The 16,133-nt window shown below is 36.9% G+C and overlaps 1 protein-coding gene across 1 annotated transcript in view; it reads right to left on the reverse strand.

Annotated features, from left to right (window-relative positions):
• Positions 1 to 10,305: 10,305 nt before the first annotated feature.
• Positions 10,306 to 16,133, reverse strand: part of OTP (orthopedia homeobox) — a 16,136-nt gene continuing 10,308 nt past the window's right edge. The window contains exon 4 of the mRNA XM_014550615.1: positions 10,306 to 10,396. Coding sequence (XP_014406101.1) covers positions 10,306 to 10,396 — 91 coding nt within the window. The remainder of the gene's footprint in view (positions 10,397 to 16,133) is intronic.

Raw genomic sequence — 16,133 nt, forward strand, 5'->3', positions numbered from 1 at the left:
TTCCCAACTTAGGAAAAAAGTTAAATACTAACATTTTATTTGGAACTTAGGGCACTAAGACTCCCAGGCAAGCCCAAAGACACCTAGTCCATCCACATGCAACTTTGTCATAGAAGCTATCCATAACTGGCATCATATTTCTATGGAAAAGAGCATTCACAGTTTAAACCAAGAATATTTATTTCTCAGACATGGCTTGCCACCTGCCAGAGAGTCTGGAGAGCCTCTTACTTTACGGTACTGATTCAGGCACCAATAGCTAGGGGAAGGGGCCTAAAGGGTGAGTTTGAGGTAAAAAAAAAAAAAAAGTAATTTCACATGGAAAAGAGGTGAGAAGCTCTAGAGGCAGGAGTGATTTGTTGAAGTACATACCAGGGATATTTCTTGGCCCTACACTTGTTCCCTAGTCAGTTAGACCTCAGCCTAATTCTGAAACCAAATCCTCTCATTTTAATAAAAAGTTCCAGTTATTTGTACTCCAAGGTTTCATTTATTAAAAATTAGACTGATAGTCAGGGAGGGATCTAATTGAAGAGTTTCCTGATAAATTTTCACTTTGGTTCATTATGGACAAAAAAATAGAAAACAGACAGATCTTTTGATCCTTGGAAGAAAAAAACAGCCCTTTAAGGCAATGGTTTTCAACATTTGAGTTCTCAAACTTTCTTGGTCCCTTAAAATTTACTGAGAACCTCAAAGAGCTTTTGTTTATAGGTTATATCAATATTTGTGCTATTAGAAATTAAAACTGAAAAACTAAGTATTTATTAATTCACTTTAAAACGAAAAATAAATCCATTTTATGTTAACATAACATAGTTTGTTAAAAATAAATGTATTTTTCAAAAAAAATTAGTGAGAAGACTTTTTTTTTAAATGTTTTTGTTGATTTTAGAGATAAAGGGAGAGGGAGAGAGAGATAGAAACATCAATCAGCTGCCTCCTGCACACCCCCCACTGGAGATTGAGCCCGAAACCCAGGCGTGTGCCCTGATGAGGAATCGAACCGGTGACCTATTGGTGCATGGGACAACACTCAATCCACTGAGCAACACTGGCCGGACGAGAAAACTGTGTTAATAGAAGTCAACTGAACTCTCTCATAAATGAACCTGTCTTCAATTTGTCATGATATGTTGTTTTGACTGAAGTTAAATGAAAAACTGTCCCCAGTCAGATATGTAGTTGAAAACGGATAACAGTCATTTGGATAATTATGGATATTCTGCTTTGATTAAAAAAGGGATGGTTTCTTAAAAGTTAGTTGGAATATGAAATCTGCTATCAATGAAATTTTCATACATTCTTACATTAAAAAGTGTTTTATGAGTGCACTTTGAATGGATCTTCTAACTTGCGTGATTTTGTACCACCATGTATTAATCATTTGGAAAATATTGGTTTGGAAAAAATGTAGATCTTTCAAATGTTGACACACTTTATTATACAATATTTAAAAATCACATTCATCAATTCACCACCAATTTCATCAGGAAAGTCTTTAAATTACTGAAAAATTGTTGAGCTCACAGTGACGGATACAAGTCTTCCAAAGTTCTAGTTTTCACTTGAGAGGCCGAATTTTTATCATTGGCAACAAATACTACCAGTTGTTTTCCTTAAACTTTCCTTGATCAATTCTTTAGAAAATGTCTGCCAAATACATACCCAACTCTAAATACCCATAGTTTTTCAATTGTTCTCTCAGGTAAAAATAGTATTCATTGAAAAATGCAGCTAGGTCAGCTCATAACAATCACACAAGTGCTTTTCCTCAAGAGCCATCATACTTTAATATATAGGCAAAAGTGCTCTCTGCATGATTCCAATTTCATCACCCAAAATATTAAAAAGACATTTACTCAAGAGTTGAGATCTAATAAAATTGTCCAAAATGTTCTTAAGTATTCATCAAAAATGTTCTTAATTTTTTTCTTTTTTTTTTCTGTAAGAATATAGTGACTACTAGGTACAGTTTGGTGTCAACGTACTGATTTACTCTAAAACAAAAATGGTTTTATCCACCATTGCTTTTGCACCATCAGACCAAATTTCAACACAGTGAAAAAGGTAAATTACATCGTAGTCTTATGATGAAAAAGATTGTAACTTCCCAGACATACGAAAAGGGGACCTGAGATATCTGCAGACTACCTTTTAAGAATTACTGCTATAAAGAGACTACAATTCTGTATGTATGAAGGGAAGTGGTGACTGAGGGAAAAAGACAAACTCTTTCTAAAAAACAAACCAAAATATTGAAGAAAATTCATATTGAATATAAATGAATGTTTAATTCATTTGGCTTTCCTTATAGTTTGACTAATTTTAGTTACCTCATTCTGTTCTCTATCTTGCTTCTGGCCCTGATCTGAGTTTGGCAAGAATCCTGGTTCCAGCAATTCCACTAATATGAAACTGGGCAATGACTTAACCTCTCTGAGATTATCTCCCTAACTATAAAACAGAAATATAACTAACTCACAGATACATTGTGAGAATAAAATTATGTGAAACTACATTTGTGTAAGTACCTAGCTCAGCACCTAGCAAACAGGAAATGGTAAGCACATGTATAGGCATTTGGTATGGGGCTACTATACACGTTTTCTTCCTTCCTTTGATAACTATATCCCACATTGCCTCTGCAGAATGCCCTGCCCAATTCTCAGTCCATATGTTTGGATGAAGCTTCAGACCTAGATTTACTGGCCTGAGCCTAAACAATCGGTACCTTATTTCCCTCAGCATATTCACTTAAAACAAGATGACCACATATTTCAGTCAGAGCCAAAGAGACTCAAACTACTGCTGGGAAACCTGGGGAAAGTCTCTCTTTTCCATGACAATTGAACCTGGTAAGATGCAGACAGGAGCTGCTACAGCCAATCAGAACCACAGGGAAGAACCTGCCTGAGAACATAACCCAAACAGCAGTGTCCAAGCTGAGTGATACAGAAGAAAAAACTAGGTTTTGCAAACTATGGTTGAATTCTAATCAAGTAATGCCTGAAGCCAACCTGGCCTTTGGAATTATGTAAGTCAATAAATATCCTTTTTTCCCTTAGTTTGGGTTGAACTTCATGACATTACATTAGGAAGAGTCAAGTCTGGTATAGTATTATCTTCTTTTCCATAAGGCGCAACCTAGATTTGCATAGACAATTATGGTTCAATGCTAATGTTACTGATGAGGGCTAAAGTATAATGCCAAAGTCTGTCCTTACATCTTTGGAATTCCTATGGCCTTAAGTCAGCGGTTCTCAACCTGTGGGTCGCGACCCCTTTGGCGGTCGAACAACCCTTTCATAGAGGTTGCCTAAGACCATCCTGCATATCAGATATTTACATTATGATTCATAACAGTAGCAACATTACAGTTATGAAGTAGCAACAAAAATAATTTTATGGTTGGGTCACAACATGAGGAACTGTATTTAAAGGGCCAGAAGGTTAAGAACCACTGCCTTAAGTGAACCACAAATCCAGGTTTTCAAAGCATTTGGTTAATATTTAGGTCAGGCATTCATGAAAAAGAAATCATATAGTAATTCCAAACCTAGAGACTCTACATATCTAAGTATGTGTAAATATAGTAATGAGGGATCCTCAAGCTATTACCAATATTTCTAAAAACACTAAAATTAGTTGCATATGTTCCCTTAATGAAGTAAACCATAAATTTATTTACTCTTGGCAGAAATTATGTCTACACTATGCAGTTAACAGTGGTTATCTCTTGCTAAGCAGAAGCTCTTTCAATGTCAGGTATACAACTAGCTAGTTAATATCCTTGACTCATTTTCCAAATGAGAAAATTATTGAATAAATGCTACATGATAGATAAAATCTTCCAAAACACAGGGCCCCACAGTTGAAAGAGGGTGAAAAAGGAAAAAGAAAAGAAAAAGGACCTTGGCACTTGATGATGAAAAGAACCGTAAACACTAATGGAAGAGACTGGCCCTCTTTATTTGGGGGTGGGAGATGGGGAAGGCATAACCCAATAAAGTGTATGGTGATTTTTAGGGCACTATGCTTCAGGGTCAAAATATATTAATCACAATCTGATGAACATTTTGGTATAAATTTGACTTACTCAACAAATAACTATCAAGAGTTTACAATGGCACTGAAGGGTGAAAAGTAATATAAAAGACCAAGAGAAGTTCCTCAAGGAACTAAGAATATAGTGGTTATGCTCCCTTATTGCTCTATAACATTCGATAATGAGTTCTCTTGGGGCATTCTTCTTCCTCATGCTTCCAGGTATAACTCAAGTGATATCTTCTACACAGCCTAATCCTAAAGAAAAATTAAGATTCCTATGCAAGAATGTACCAATGAATTTTCATAGGGTATCCTGATCTTGACCATGGATGAATTAAAATCACTGATCTATGTATTAAACTTTACCAATCTGCTCAAATCACTCTTCAAATTAACATACTAAAAATAATGACTCTTGGTACAGCTATACAATGGAATACTACCTAGCAAGAAAATAGGGACATATATGCCACAATATGGTTGAATCTCAAAACCTTTGTACTAAGTGAAAGAAGCCAAATGCAAAGGCTACATACTAGATGTTTGGTATTCTGGAAAAGGCAAAACTATAATGCCCAGATATCACTTCAAGCCCAGATGGGCTGGGAGAAATTTGAATGCAGGGGTGAAAATGCTGCTTGAACAAATCTGTAAATTTACTGAATATTAATGAATTGTTTTTTTATGTCTTAAGCGACAACTGTAATATACAGACTTTGTTCAGACCTGATTCTAACATACTAACTCTAAAAAGACATTTCAAGATAGTCAAAGAAATTTGATTATGAACTAGATGATACCAAAAAAATTATTTAAATTCTTGGGGGTATAAATGGCATCTGTTCATATTTTTAGAAATCCATATTGAAACATGTGCAATGTCTGAGATATGTTTTACTATACTAAAACAGAGAAAAAAGATGGAAAAAATAAATGAAGCAAGTGGAATAAAAATCTTAATTATTAAATCTGAGTGATGGGTATATAGGAGCTCATTGTATAACTAAAAAAAAATTTTTTTAATCCTCACCCGAGGATATTTTTTCCATTGATTTTGTTTTTTTAGAGAGAGTGGAAGGGAGGGAGGAATGGGGGAAAGAGAGAAAAACATCGATGTCAGAGAGACACATTGATTGGTTGCCTCTCCCAAGTGCCCCGACCGAGGGCCAGGTAGTGAGCCTGCAACCGAGGTATGAGTCCTTGACTGGGAATTGAATCCAAGACCCTTTGGTCTGTGGGCCAACACTCTAATCACTGAGCAAACACACCAGGGCTTTTTAAAATATATACATAATTTAGGGCTCTTAAGTAATATAATCCTTCAGAGAGTTACTTAAATGTTAGCTTTTTTAAAAAACTGATTTCAGAGAGGAAGGGAGAGGGAGGGAGGGAGGGAGAGAGAGAGAGAGAGAACCATCACGATGAGAATCATGGATTGACTGCCTCCTGCACGCCCCCTAGTGGGCATGGAGCCTGCAACCGGACATGTGCCCTGATCAGGAATCAAACTGTGATCTCCTGGTTTCTATGTCGAAGCTAGCCACACTGGCCGGGCTCATTGTACTATTTTCTCTGTATTTGTATATGTTTGAAATTATTTTTAAAATTTTAAAAACTAATGGCTACAATCATACCCTCTCACAGTGAATGATGTAAACCAAACCAATCAATTGTGAGTCCCCAATATTGCCAGCAACTAAGTTACATTGGTATCATTTTAATTTCATTTCAGTTTTTAAAATTATTTTAAGTAACTATAATAAAAACTAATTCGTTACTTTTAAGTCACCATTTGAAATGTCAAAAAACCCACTCTGTTGAGGGGGAGCAGGGGACGGGAGTATATATGTACTTTTTCCCCCCTAATAGCTCAATTGAGTCTCTATTATATACTTGACACTGCCCAGGTCATGAAATAAATCCATCAGCAAGTATTATCAGTAACTAGCCAGTGATAACGCCTGGCACCAGTGCAATGTATTCAAGCCTTTTCAACAGCTTTTCCTTTGTGCACATCTGCAAGCTCTCTATGCACATCTGCATACAGAATCCACAGCCATGATTTGCATTATAATTAATGTAACAGCACATCTGACCAGGTCTGCAAGGTTTTGATATATAACCGTTTTTGAGGTCTGCAGGGATCTGAGGATGCTCTGGGGAGAAAATACAGCTAATTTCAGATCATCACTGGACAAGTTATAAGTGTTAAAACACTTATTTTTCTGAAACAGCTATGACATAGCTGAAGGAAAATCTTAGTGTGCATGTAACATACACACACACACACACACACACACACACACACATCTGCTTAAAATCATGGGTGTTCCCCTCCTGCACTCATCACCACATCCGTCATATATCCACTCTAAATGATAAAGATGTAACCACAAATTTACATATGGATCCAATTTAAAATCTTATATAAAAAGCATTCTTTGGCTACCATTGACAGAGAAAATCACTGAAGTGTGGATTCAAGTAGTGGTATACAGCAAGTCCATAATTATTAAATCTGAACTGTATATCCCTCTCATTTTATAGCCTTGGTAGTTAAAACCTTCCTCCTCATAGCCCCCTTACTCCCATTTAAACATTTTTTACTTTGAAATCTAGATAGAATTCTATGGGTAGGTAAGTTCTTACTTACATGCATTTCTTCAAAGGCCCTCAGGAGTATTCACTGTCCACTTACATTGTTCAATTCCACAGCTCCAGCACAGAGTGAAATGCCATGGAAGCAGATCAACTTGGTTCTATATCTCCTTATCCTAGAATGCTCCGAATCACAACTGTCCAATAAAACTTTCTGTAATGATACCCAATATAGAAGCCACTAGCCACATTGTGGTTTTTAAGTGCTTAAAATGCAGCTATTATAACTGAGGAACTGAACTTTAAATTTTATTTAACTTAAATATCCACATGTAGCTAGCAGTTACCATATTGGACTGTAGAGTTGTAAGTAAAAGAGTTTCTTGTATTATGTTTTTACTCAAGACAACTGTTATATACAAAAGTTTCTTTAAAATAATTATCTCTCGCCCAGCAGGTAATTGAGCGTCAACCTATAAACCAGGAGGTTCCATTCCCAGTCAGGGCACAAGCCTGGGTTGTGGCTCAGTCCCCAGTGAGGGGCAAGCAAGAGGCAGCTGATCAATGATTCTCTCTCATCATTGATGTTTCTATCTCTCTTTCTCCCTCTCCCTTCCTCTCTAAAATCAATAAAAATATATTTTTAAAAAGTAAAATAATTCATCTACACACACACACATATTAATCAAATCTTAATAGTGCTTAACTGAGTAATTAGGTTATGAAGTCAGACATTCAAATATATTTTGAATAAATATATGGGTTTGTATTAAGAATTTTTTACAATAAACAGGTAACATTTGTAATCAGAAAAAAGCTATAAACTAATACTTTAGTCATTAAAACTCTATACATAAGATATATACACAGAAGCAAAATACAAAATATGATCTATTTTTGGTCACAAATATTTAAAAATTAAATAGGCACGTGTATAAAGATTGAAAGGGACCATAAACCAATGAAAATAATCAGATAAAGGAAGGGATTATAAGTAGAATTCATTCATGTTGAGTTGCATTAATGTTTATATATAAGTAAAGCTTTAGAAAAATAAAATACGGTTGAAGAACAGCAAGATCTAAATGACTGAACATAGAAATAATCTCATAAAACCTGAATGTTGACAGATGACTACCCTATATCAGCACCAACCTAGAGGGCTAAGGATAAGGAAGTTGTATGCTGTGGGAGGAAGATGTAACTAGAATTGAGTAATCCATGACTGAGAGAAAGGGGGGAAATAAAGAACTTATAAATGAGAATAAGAGAGCTAATGGGTGTCGATGTTAATATTCATCCAGTAAGACTTCAGATTATTTCAAGGCTGTTCCCTGAGAGGCTAGGAAGGCTCAACATTGCTTTTTATGTGCAATGCATCCTGAGATTAGCATCAATTCACTTAATTCACCTGGACAGCTTCAGTGACTAAAACAGTGGTTCTCAAACTTCAAAATGAGATTCCCAAAACCCACCCTTACAGACTGAGAAATATTGATTTTTCAAAATAACATGCTTTAAATATCTGGGATAGAAAAAGGAGTAAACACCCCCTGATATTCTTTACAAATAAAATCTATATTCTATTTAATAAAGAAAACTAAACAAGTTTTTGATAACTTGGGAAACCCTAAAACCTCTGACCACAGTCCCTTATCTTTTCATAGATTTTAGGAAAGAAAGAAGAATAGAAAAGTTGTTTTAAACATGTGAAGAACTGTCAAGTAATAAAGGATGCAGACTTGTTTTGTGGGACATCAAGGATAAGCCAGAGGGGGGATGGTTTCAGTTTGATACAATAATGTTTTAAAAGAAATGGAATACTTTATAAGGTGGTATGCTTCCTATTTCTTGAAGATATCTAAGCTGATGTTAAATGATCATTTGGTCCATAATTTGTGTGAATAATTTAACCAGCAATAACAAGAGTAGCTGACCAGTAATCTTCCTTCCTATCTTGATACATCCTACCTAACACCTAATATATTGAATGTACTACTGTTACAAAAGAGAATTCAAAGTTCATATGAAAGTATTTTATTTTACATATAATTGCTTCAGTGTTTCATGACAATTAGATAAGTAACTCATATCAATAGGATTTTTTTTTTTTTTACTTTTACACTGCAAATATTGTACTCTCTCACTTTTCTGGTACCTAAAAGCAAAGTCAATGTTGTACTTTCTCCTCATTACCACCTCAGTATAATTTATTCAACAAATATTTTTTGCCATCTAATAAATGTCAGATACATGCATCCAGGCTAGGAAATAGCTAAACTAATCCTCAATACACACAAGTTAATAGACAAAAGTCCTGGATCTGATTCTTCCCAAACTCAGGTTTCATTGTCTCAACCTACTCCTATGCTCCAGGTCATACCTTCTGGTATAATACCCAAAAAGCCTCCATTATTCCTCTTCCACACCTCCCCTCCAATTACCTGAGGGATGCATGGGCAACTTGTCCAGCTGTTGCTTCTCCCCAGCCCTGACCCCAACTCCAAGTATTCTTGAGGCAGCAGAAATGTGGGGCCAGGAGGATGAGGATTGCCTGTCTAGAGGAAACAATGGAATTACCAAAGGGAAGGACTCTGGAACTTCAAAGAAGAGGAATAAAGATAGGGAAGAAAAAGAGGTGAGGTTGCAATGGGAGGAGAGGACTACTTTAAAGCCAGGAGGCAATTAAAGGCCGAAGTAACTGGAACCCAGGGTTTTGCCTCGGAGAATCCAACAATACAGAAGGGGCCTCTGTGTACTCAGAAGTATTTAGGCAATTAATCTCCAAGGGAAAATGTAAAATCTTGGTTACTCTAAAAAAAGCTGATGTTTGAAGTTGAACACTGAAGAAGGGAAGAAATTACAACTGGTACTTTGTTATTGTGAAATATGTTCAACAAACAAAAGAATATATATATACCATTTGAAGAAAATTAAAAAGCACCTGTGTTCCCACCTACCAAATGAATATTTTTCTTTACTCCTCTTTCTCCAACTCTTAGAGCATCCTAAATAACTGAAGTATATTTATTTGGAAGGCCAGTATCAACTGTGATATAATTTCCTTAAATTTCAGAGTGCCCCTTTGAAAACACTCTATCTCCAACATCATTCTTACTTGTCTCCTAATGTTTAAGTTTTTTAAAACAGATTCAGATACAATCTTTCTACACTAAAATTAAAGGATTTTAAATAGATGAGTTAGCATATTGCTTTAAATCTATTCAGTCAAACTGTAAATGATACCAGTTAATTTCCTATTTTGGTTGGGTAAAAGGATTTGAAAGAGAAGGTCTTGACTCTAAAAATGTCAGGGGAGGGAAGAAAGCTGAAAACTTCACATACTTCAATAGTTTCCCCTGGGCTTGAACTATCTGCCTTCATCCAAACATAAAAAAGAGGTTATGAGCAGTGATGCTTCCTGGTCTGTGCACACGAGCTCACCTGAACACACACTAGGCTGCCCGCCCTGCTCTCTTCATTCTCTCATGTAGTCATAAACACCTGGCGTTGCCTTGGCAACTGAATAAATTTGCTAATACTGCCCACACTAGTTTTCCAGTTACCTTGCTAACTTTATACACGTAACTCCTAGTACTATTTGAATCCAATCAATTCAACCAAAATTTACTGAGTTTTTCCTACCGGGGAATACGTCTAGGTTATCTGTTTTCTCTCTGATTTCTCCTTTCCAGTCAAATCCATGGGATAACCATACTTTACTGGATGATAGATAAACCCCATGTCACTAAAGATTTAAGGAGAGGGATAAGAATTCCTTTGCACAACCATATTTGTTTATGGAAAGTTAAATTATTGCATTTTCCAATCTTTCTTTCCTATTCTGGAAAATAAATTCAATACAGCCCCAAATCCTTCCCTGTGTCCTATTACAAGGAAGTTATAGTTGTTGTCAGTGGCAGCAACTCTTGAGCAGAGCACTGGTGTTTTGTGCTTACCTCTTGAGCACCTTAATACAATGCTGGCTTGACTCAAAATCAGATAAAAGAACAATTATCTTTAAAAGAAACAGATTAGACAAAGACCAGCCCATGCATCTGATTAACAGGCATTTTTTAAATTGACTTGTCCCATGCTAGTCAGCCATATAAAATTGTAACATTATCAGAAATTGTTAGCACTGAGAAAAAACTTTAAATATTATATGAGGAAATAGAAGCTCACAGCTGCTAAATGACTGGATCAAAGTAATACAGTCAGATGATGACTGACCAAGGGTTATTATGTTTTCCAAACCATGCTGCATTTCTTCATGGTCCCCAGCTATAGCAGAATAGGGACAGGGTAAGGAATGTTCTACAACAAAAAAGAAAAATACCTATTTCCCTGAAAGCAGCAATCTCCTAATCTATGCCCAAGGCCATCCCAACCAGAACCTTAAGATCCTGCTTTGGAGCTCTGCCTAAGGAGAAAATTATCATCATAACTCTTCAAATCTTAAATGCCTCATGACATACAACCATTGCTCAGGAAGCCACTGGGTTTAAATGAAAATGAAGCTCTTATGCCTACCAATAGGGAAATCTAAGATGGCTGGTTTCCTGGCAATCATGTGCTCCTCCCTCTATTGTGGGAAACAATCCAGTCACTGGAGTTTCTAAGAGTGGCATATTAACTTTCCCAAGACACCAGGGCATAATTTACTAAATTACCTTTTTGAAGACACTACATGGTACCCCAGTTCTTTGGGAAAGGTAATTAGCCTCCCATGGGTGACAGTTTACTCCCCAAGTGAGCACTGTGCTCACCATAGGATGAGGATGGTCTCTTTTTATGAGAATAAAAATACTAGTTTGCTTGTTGTCAGGAGTGATTTGTGTATTTTTCACCTTATTATTCATGTAAGCCCTATAATATACTTTAAAATTGATAACTTCTCCCCACATATGATAACAGACAAGTAGCAAATACAATAAGCTAGGAGCTTTAACACCCACACATCTGACCTAAATTCAACTTAATAAACATCTATTGAGCATCTACTATATGACAGAGTCCATGCTAGATGTTGGGGAATTATGTTGCTACAATTTATCCATTTGGGGAATATCCATGATCCTATAACACTACCCAGATTATGAATGACTATTAACGTATGGCAAATGGTCCAGAATGGCTTGTCCTGCTCACTGGAGACCTGAATTGGATCAATGGCTCCAAATTTAAGAGGATAGTGGATAATTTAGTAATGCCATAAACACACCAAATATACTTTATCGATTTGAAAATAAGAAGAAAAGATCAAAAGAATTCTAATAAAATGGAGAAGAAAATCCTAAAGGGTGACATTGCTATCTTGTAAGGTCCAGTTCCTTCCGGAAGCCTTGCTCAGGAATTCTATCCCCAATGATGTTTCTTTGAATTCCCACTGCATTTATGATATGGATCGGAATACTCAGCATTTGATCAAACCATTAAAAGCTGCCTTATGTAGTTTTCTTTTTAAAATACACTTGTTTTGTCTCCCCAATTATATGGTAGGCTTCCCAAGAGCTTGGATGTAATCTACTTCTCTGGAACTCCACCATACACACAAAAAAAGTTGTTGACTTATAAGTATAAAAAACATGGTAAATAAGGGAACTAATAGTATTTATTGAAGAGAAAATAAAATTGTGGCAGAGATATTTTCTACTGACTGAATATCCATGTTCTCCCCTACATTTGCCAGCCCTCTTGCAATTGGGGAAAGCCTAGTTTTTGCTTATTGGACCATTGAAATTTCTGGGTCAAAGCATTAGAGCCAATTCATAACCATTCAGCTCTTTCTTTTCCTTCCTCAAAGACAATGAAAACCCTATATTGAGGTGGTCGAGCCACAAAATGAAAACAGTTTATATCACTAAGTCACTGCATGAAGGGAAGCTGTCCTGGAGAATCACTTCACTCACAGTGGAATTTCTATGAGCAAGAAATAAACCTTGATTATGTTAAGCCAGAGATATGAGGTTTATCTGGTATCATAGCATAGGCTAGTATTATAATAACTGATATAAATATGAATAAAGACAAAAAAGAAAAATTATTTCAGTAGTAAGAGATGTGACGAAAACCCCCTAATGATGTAAGACTATAGAAGGAAGAGCAGGAAGCAGACTAGGCTCAATAAAAGAAAGGACTTTCTGGTAGTTGGGCCAATAACAGAGATTTGTCTTGTGTTCAATCAGAATCTTCAAGTCCACTTAGCAAGAAAAAAAAGGGACAGGGAATTTGAACTAGGTGATTTCAAAGATAGTTTCAAATGCTAAGATTTTATGATTCTATGATTGACAGAGTAGGTTTCTAACATGTGGAGGACATAAAAATGAGAAACAGCTTATCCTGAGTTGTGACTATTTAATATTATACAGAAGCAATATTAAGAGATCCCCCTATAAATTCTTCCAGTGTCCCCTCAGGAGTTCGATCGCTTGCTATGATGTGCACTGACAACCAGGGGGCGGCGCGGAACAAAGGAAGGCCCTGGCCAGTGGCAGGCAGCCAGCAGCCAGGGAAGGAAGGCCCTGATCCGCCTTGATCACCGGCCAGGTCTAGGGACCCTACCTGTGCACAAATTTCATGCACCAGGCCTCTAGTATGCGATATTTGATCATGTGGATGGAAGATGCAGTTTAACTGCACAAGTAATTATGCCTGCTTACATTCTTATGGCATTGTCAAAATCAAAAGAGGGCCCTCTCTTGTGTAGCTCATGCCTGAAATTCCTTAAAAGCATTTTCTAGTAAGTGTGATAAAATCCATGCCGTGTTTTGGTAGAGCATGCATGAGGAAAAACAAAAGGCATTGTCCTGTTTCTCTCTGTAATGACCACATATAAATAGGCCAAGGCTCTGCACCGATAAGAGTTAGCAGAGAGCCAGGCAGGGGGTGACCCCCCTTTGTTGCTGCTTTCATTTTTAAAATGAATCATAATTTCTGCATTGGATATGAAGATGGGTTTATAGCTATTAGCCATCATATTAATAATTTAGAAAATACATGCCCAATCACTTGTGTTCTTTCAATTCCCTATGAACACAGCTGCAACCCACATTAGAAGCGAGGGTGAATGGATATTTTTCAGATGAGATATTTGGGCTGAATTATTAGGATAGCCTGTACTACAAAATTACTAATAAACATTGCTTCTGGCTCAATTTAGCCTGAACTCGGTGAACCTATCCAATGGTGACAAATCAAAAACTCCGAAATGCCCGATGAATGAATCTAACTAATCAAGGAACCCTGTAGGAAGTAGATGCCAGGATTAATGAGCCAGTCGTTTCACCATGCCATGCTGTTATTTCTTCACATAAATGCCCTCAGATGAGATTACCTTTATGTCATGAAAAGGAGAAAAGGAAGGTTACATTCTTTCAACTGACAGGTTAACTACTGCCATTACTAGAAGACATCTTCGTGGGCTAAGTTTTTTCTTTATTCTAAAAAATTAAAATGTAAACTGCACAACACAAATTAAAAACATTTTCATTTTCAGGGGAAGCAGTCATTGAGGGCTTTAAACATCAATTGCCCCAAAGTTAGAATTTCTTCTGTGTTCTCCATTCACATCTACCTTGATTTACTGAAATTGCTCTGTGTCCCATTTTGTATTCAATACCTAACCTCATCTTTAGCAGGTTGAATTCCTATATCCTATTTCTCCCACCATCAACAAAAGGTAAACTAAGTGCAACATTATTAAATGCCACCACTTAATGCCATGTGTGATATTTAGTGCCAATATTAAGGAGAACATAAAGATACAAGGATGAATATATGTATTCAAATAAATCAATCATACAGCTACATCATAATAGACTTTGACTTCTTCTACTTAGCATTGGTGACGGTCTTCAATGCCAAACAGGCTACTTAGCAAAAAGTACAATTCATTAGAGGTAGGACACCTACCATGTTGACTTATCTACCTTGTGTTCTGATATTATTCATCATTACTGTCTTTATTCCCTTACTGACTGTAATTGCTTCTTATTATAACTTTAACAGTTTTGGATCAGAATTGCTGCTGATAAGTAGCAAAAAATAATATGAAGTATTATTCTGTTAAGTGTTTTTTTTTTTCTTCCTCAAACTGCTGAAATTGTTCAGGCTTGTGAATGAGATTCCTATTCTCTGTTTTTTACCATTGCTGTCAGCTGTAACAATTTAGGCCAGGTTGCCTTCCCTTATGCTATTAGTACATATGACATTAAACTGTTCAGCATTCTTAATACAAAAATCTATTGCCATAGAAACAAATATTATTCCAGAGTCAGGTCAAGTGAAAAACTGTGTACTTTTTCATTCTAATACTGATAACTAACCACTATATTATGAAATATAAGTATTTTTGAAAGCATCTATCACTTCAGTTGATTTGTAACTTTTCATCAGTGTTCTAAGTTGGCTCATTTTTTTTCAAATGAAAGATCCCATTTCCCTTGCTTTTGAGAAATACTATTTTTGAAGATTCCATTTAGCATCTTTTATTGCATTCCTATATCATAAAGTTATGCTTTATAGCAGCATAAAAAAAGCTGTAAAAATTAGCATCCTTGTAAACAACCTTCCATGTTCCCTGGTGAAGCAATCTGTGGTTTGTACTGATCTCTTAAATGTGACTTGAGATTACAGTATCTATGATTTCAAATTTTAAAAAAAAAACTGTACTAGCCTAGGAAAAGAGAGAATATAAAATTTTTAAAATAAGGAGAAGTATTTTTCTTTTACCTACCGATGTTTTAGAAATGTGGTTATTATGCTCCTAAATTCTAGGCTGAGCTCTAAAACATAGAAATGTTCCATTTTTATATAAAATTCCAGATGAGCATTCTTTAATATTTTAACATATCAAAAATACTCTTTAGAAAATGTAGAGGTGAACTATTCTGTGAACCCACCAACCAAATTTTACCTACGATTAAAATTCCCAAGGTGACATACATATATTGTTTTTCTTTACCCCGGAAAAGCATGCCTTTTGTCCTCACCTTCGAGAAGATTCCCCGGTGTTCTCTCAGTGGAGTAACAATGACACCCGTTCCTAAAACTCACATGCAGCCCAGCGGTGCCCACTGTGTTCCGGGACCAGGGTGTCCTCAGGGCTGACACTGTGTGGCCACCGAACCGGAACCCTTCGCAGGGGCAGGGGCGCGCGGGCCTGCACTGCCCACTGCGCTTCGGCCACAGGGCTGACCGGGTTCGGCTTCCGCAGGAAGCCTGGGTACCGACTGGCCCCCAAGTTCAAAACACACCCACAACCAGACTCCCGGGCGGCCCCCGTGCAGGCTGCGCAAGTGTCTACTCACTCGGCGGCCCACCTGAGCCGAGTATGATATTGTGTCAACACACACGCGCCTAAATTCGGGGTCAGCTGGAACCCAGTTGGGGCCCGAGGACACCAGGCCGCCCCGCGCTCGGAGGGAGAAAGGAAGGGAGGGGGGGGCGCAGAGGCGTGGGCGGGCCCCCAGGCCGGAGCACAC

Source organism: Myotis brandtii, unplaced genomic scaffold (genome assembly GCF_000412655.1).
Source record: "Myotis brandtii unplaced genomic scaffold, ASM41265v1 scaffold115, whole genome shotgun sequence".
Classification (NCBI taxonomy): domain Eukaryota; kingdom Metazoa; phylum Chordata; class Mammalia; order Chiroptera; family Vespertilionidae; genus Myotis; species Myotis brandtii.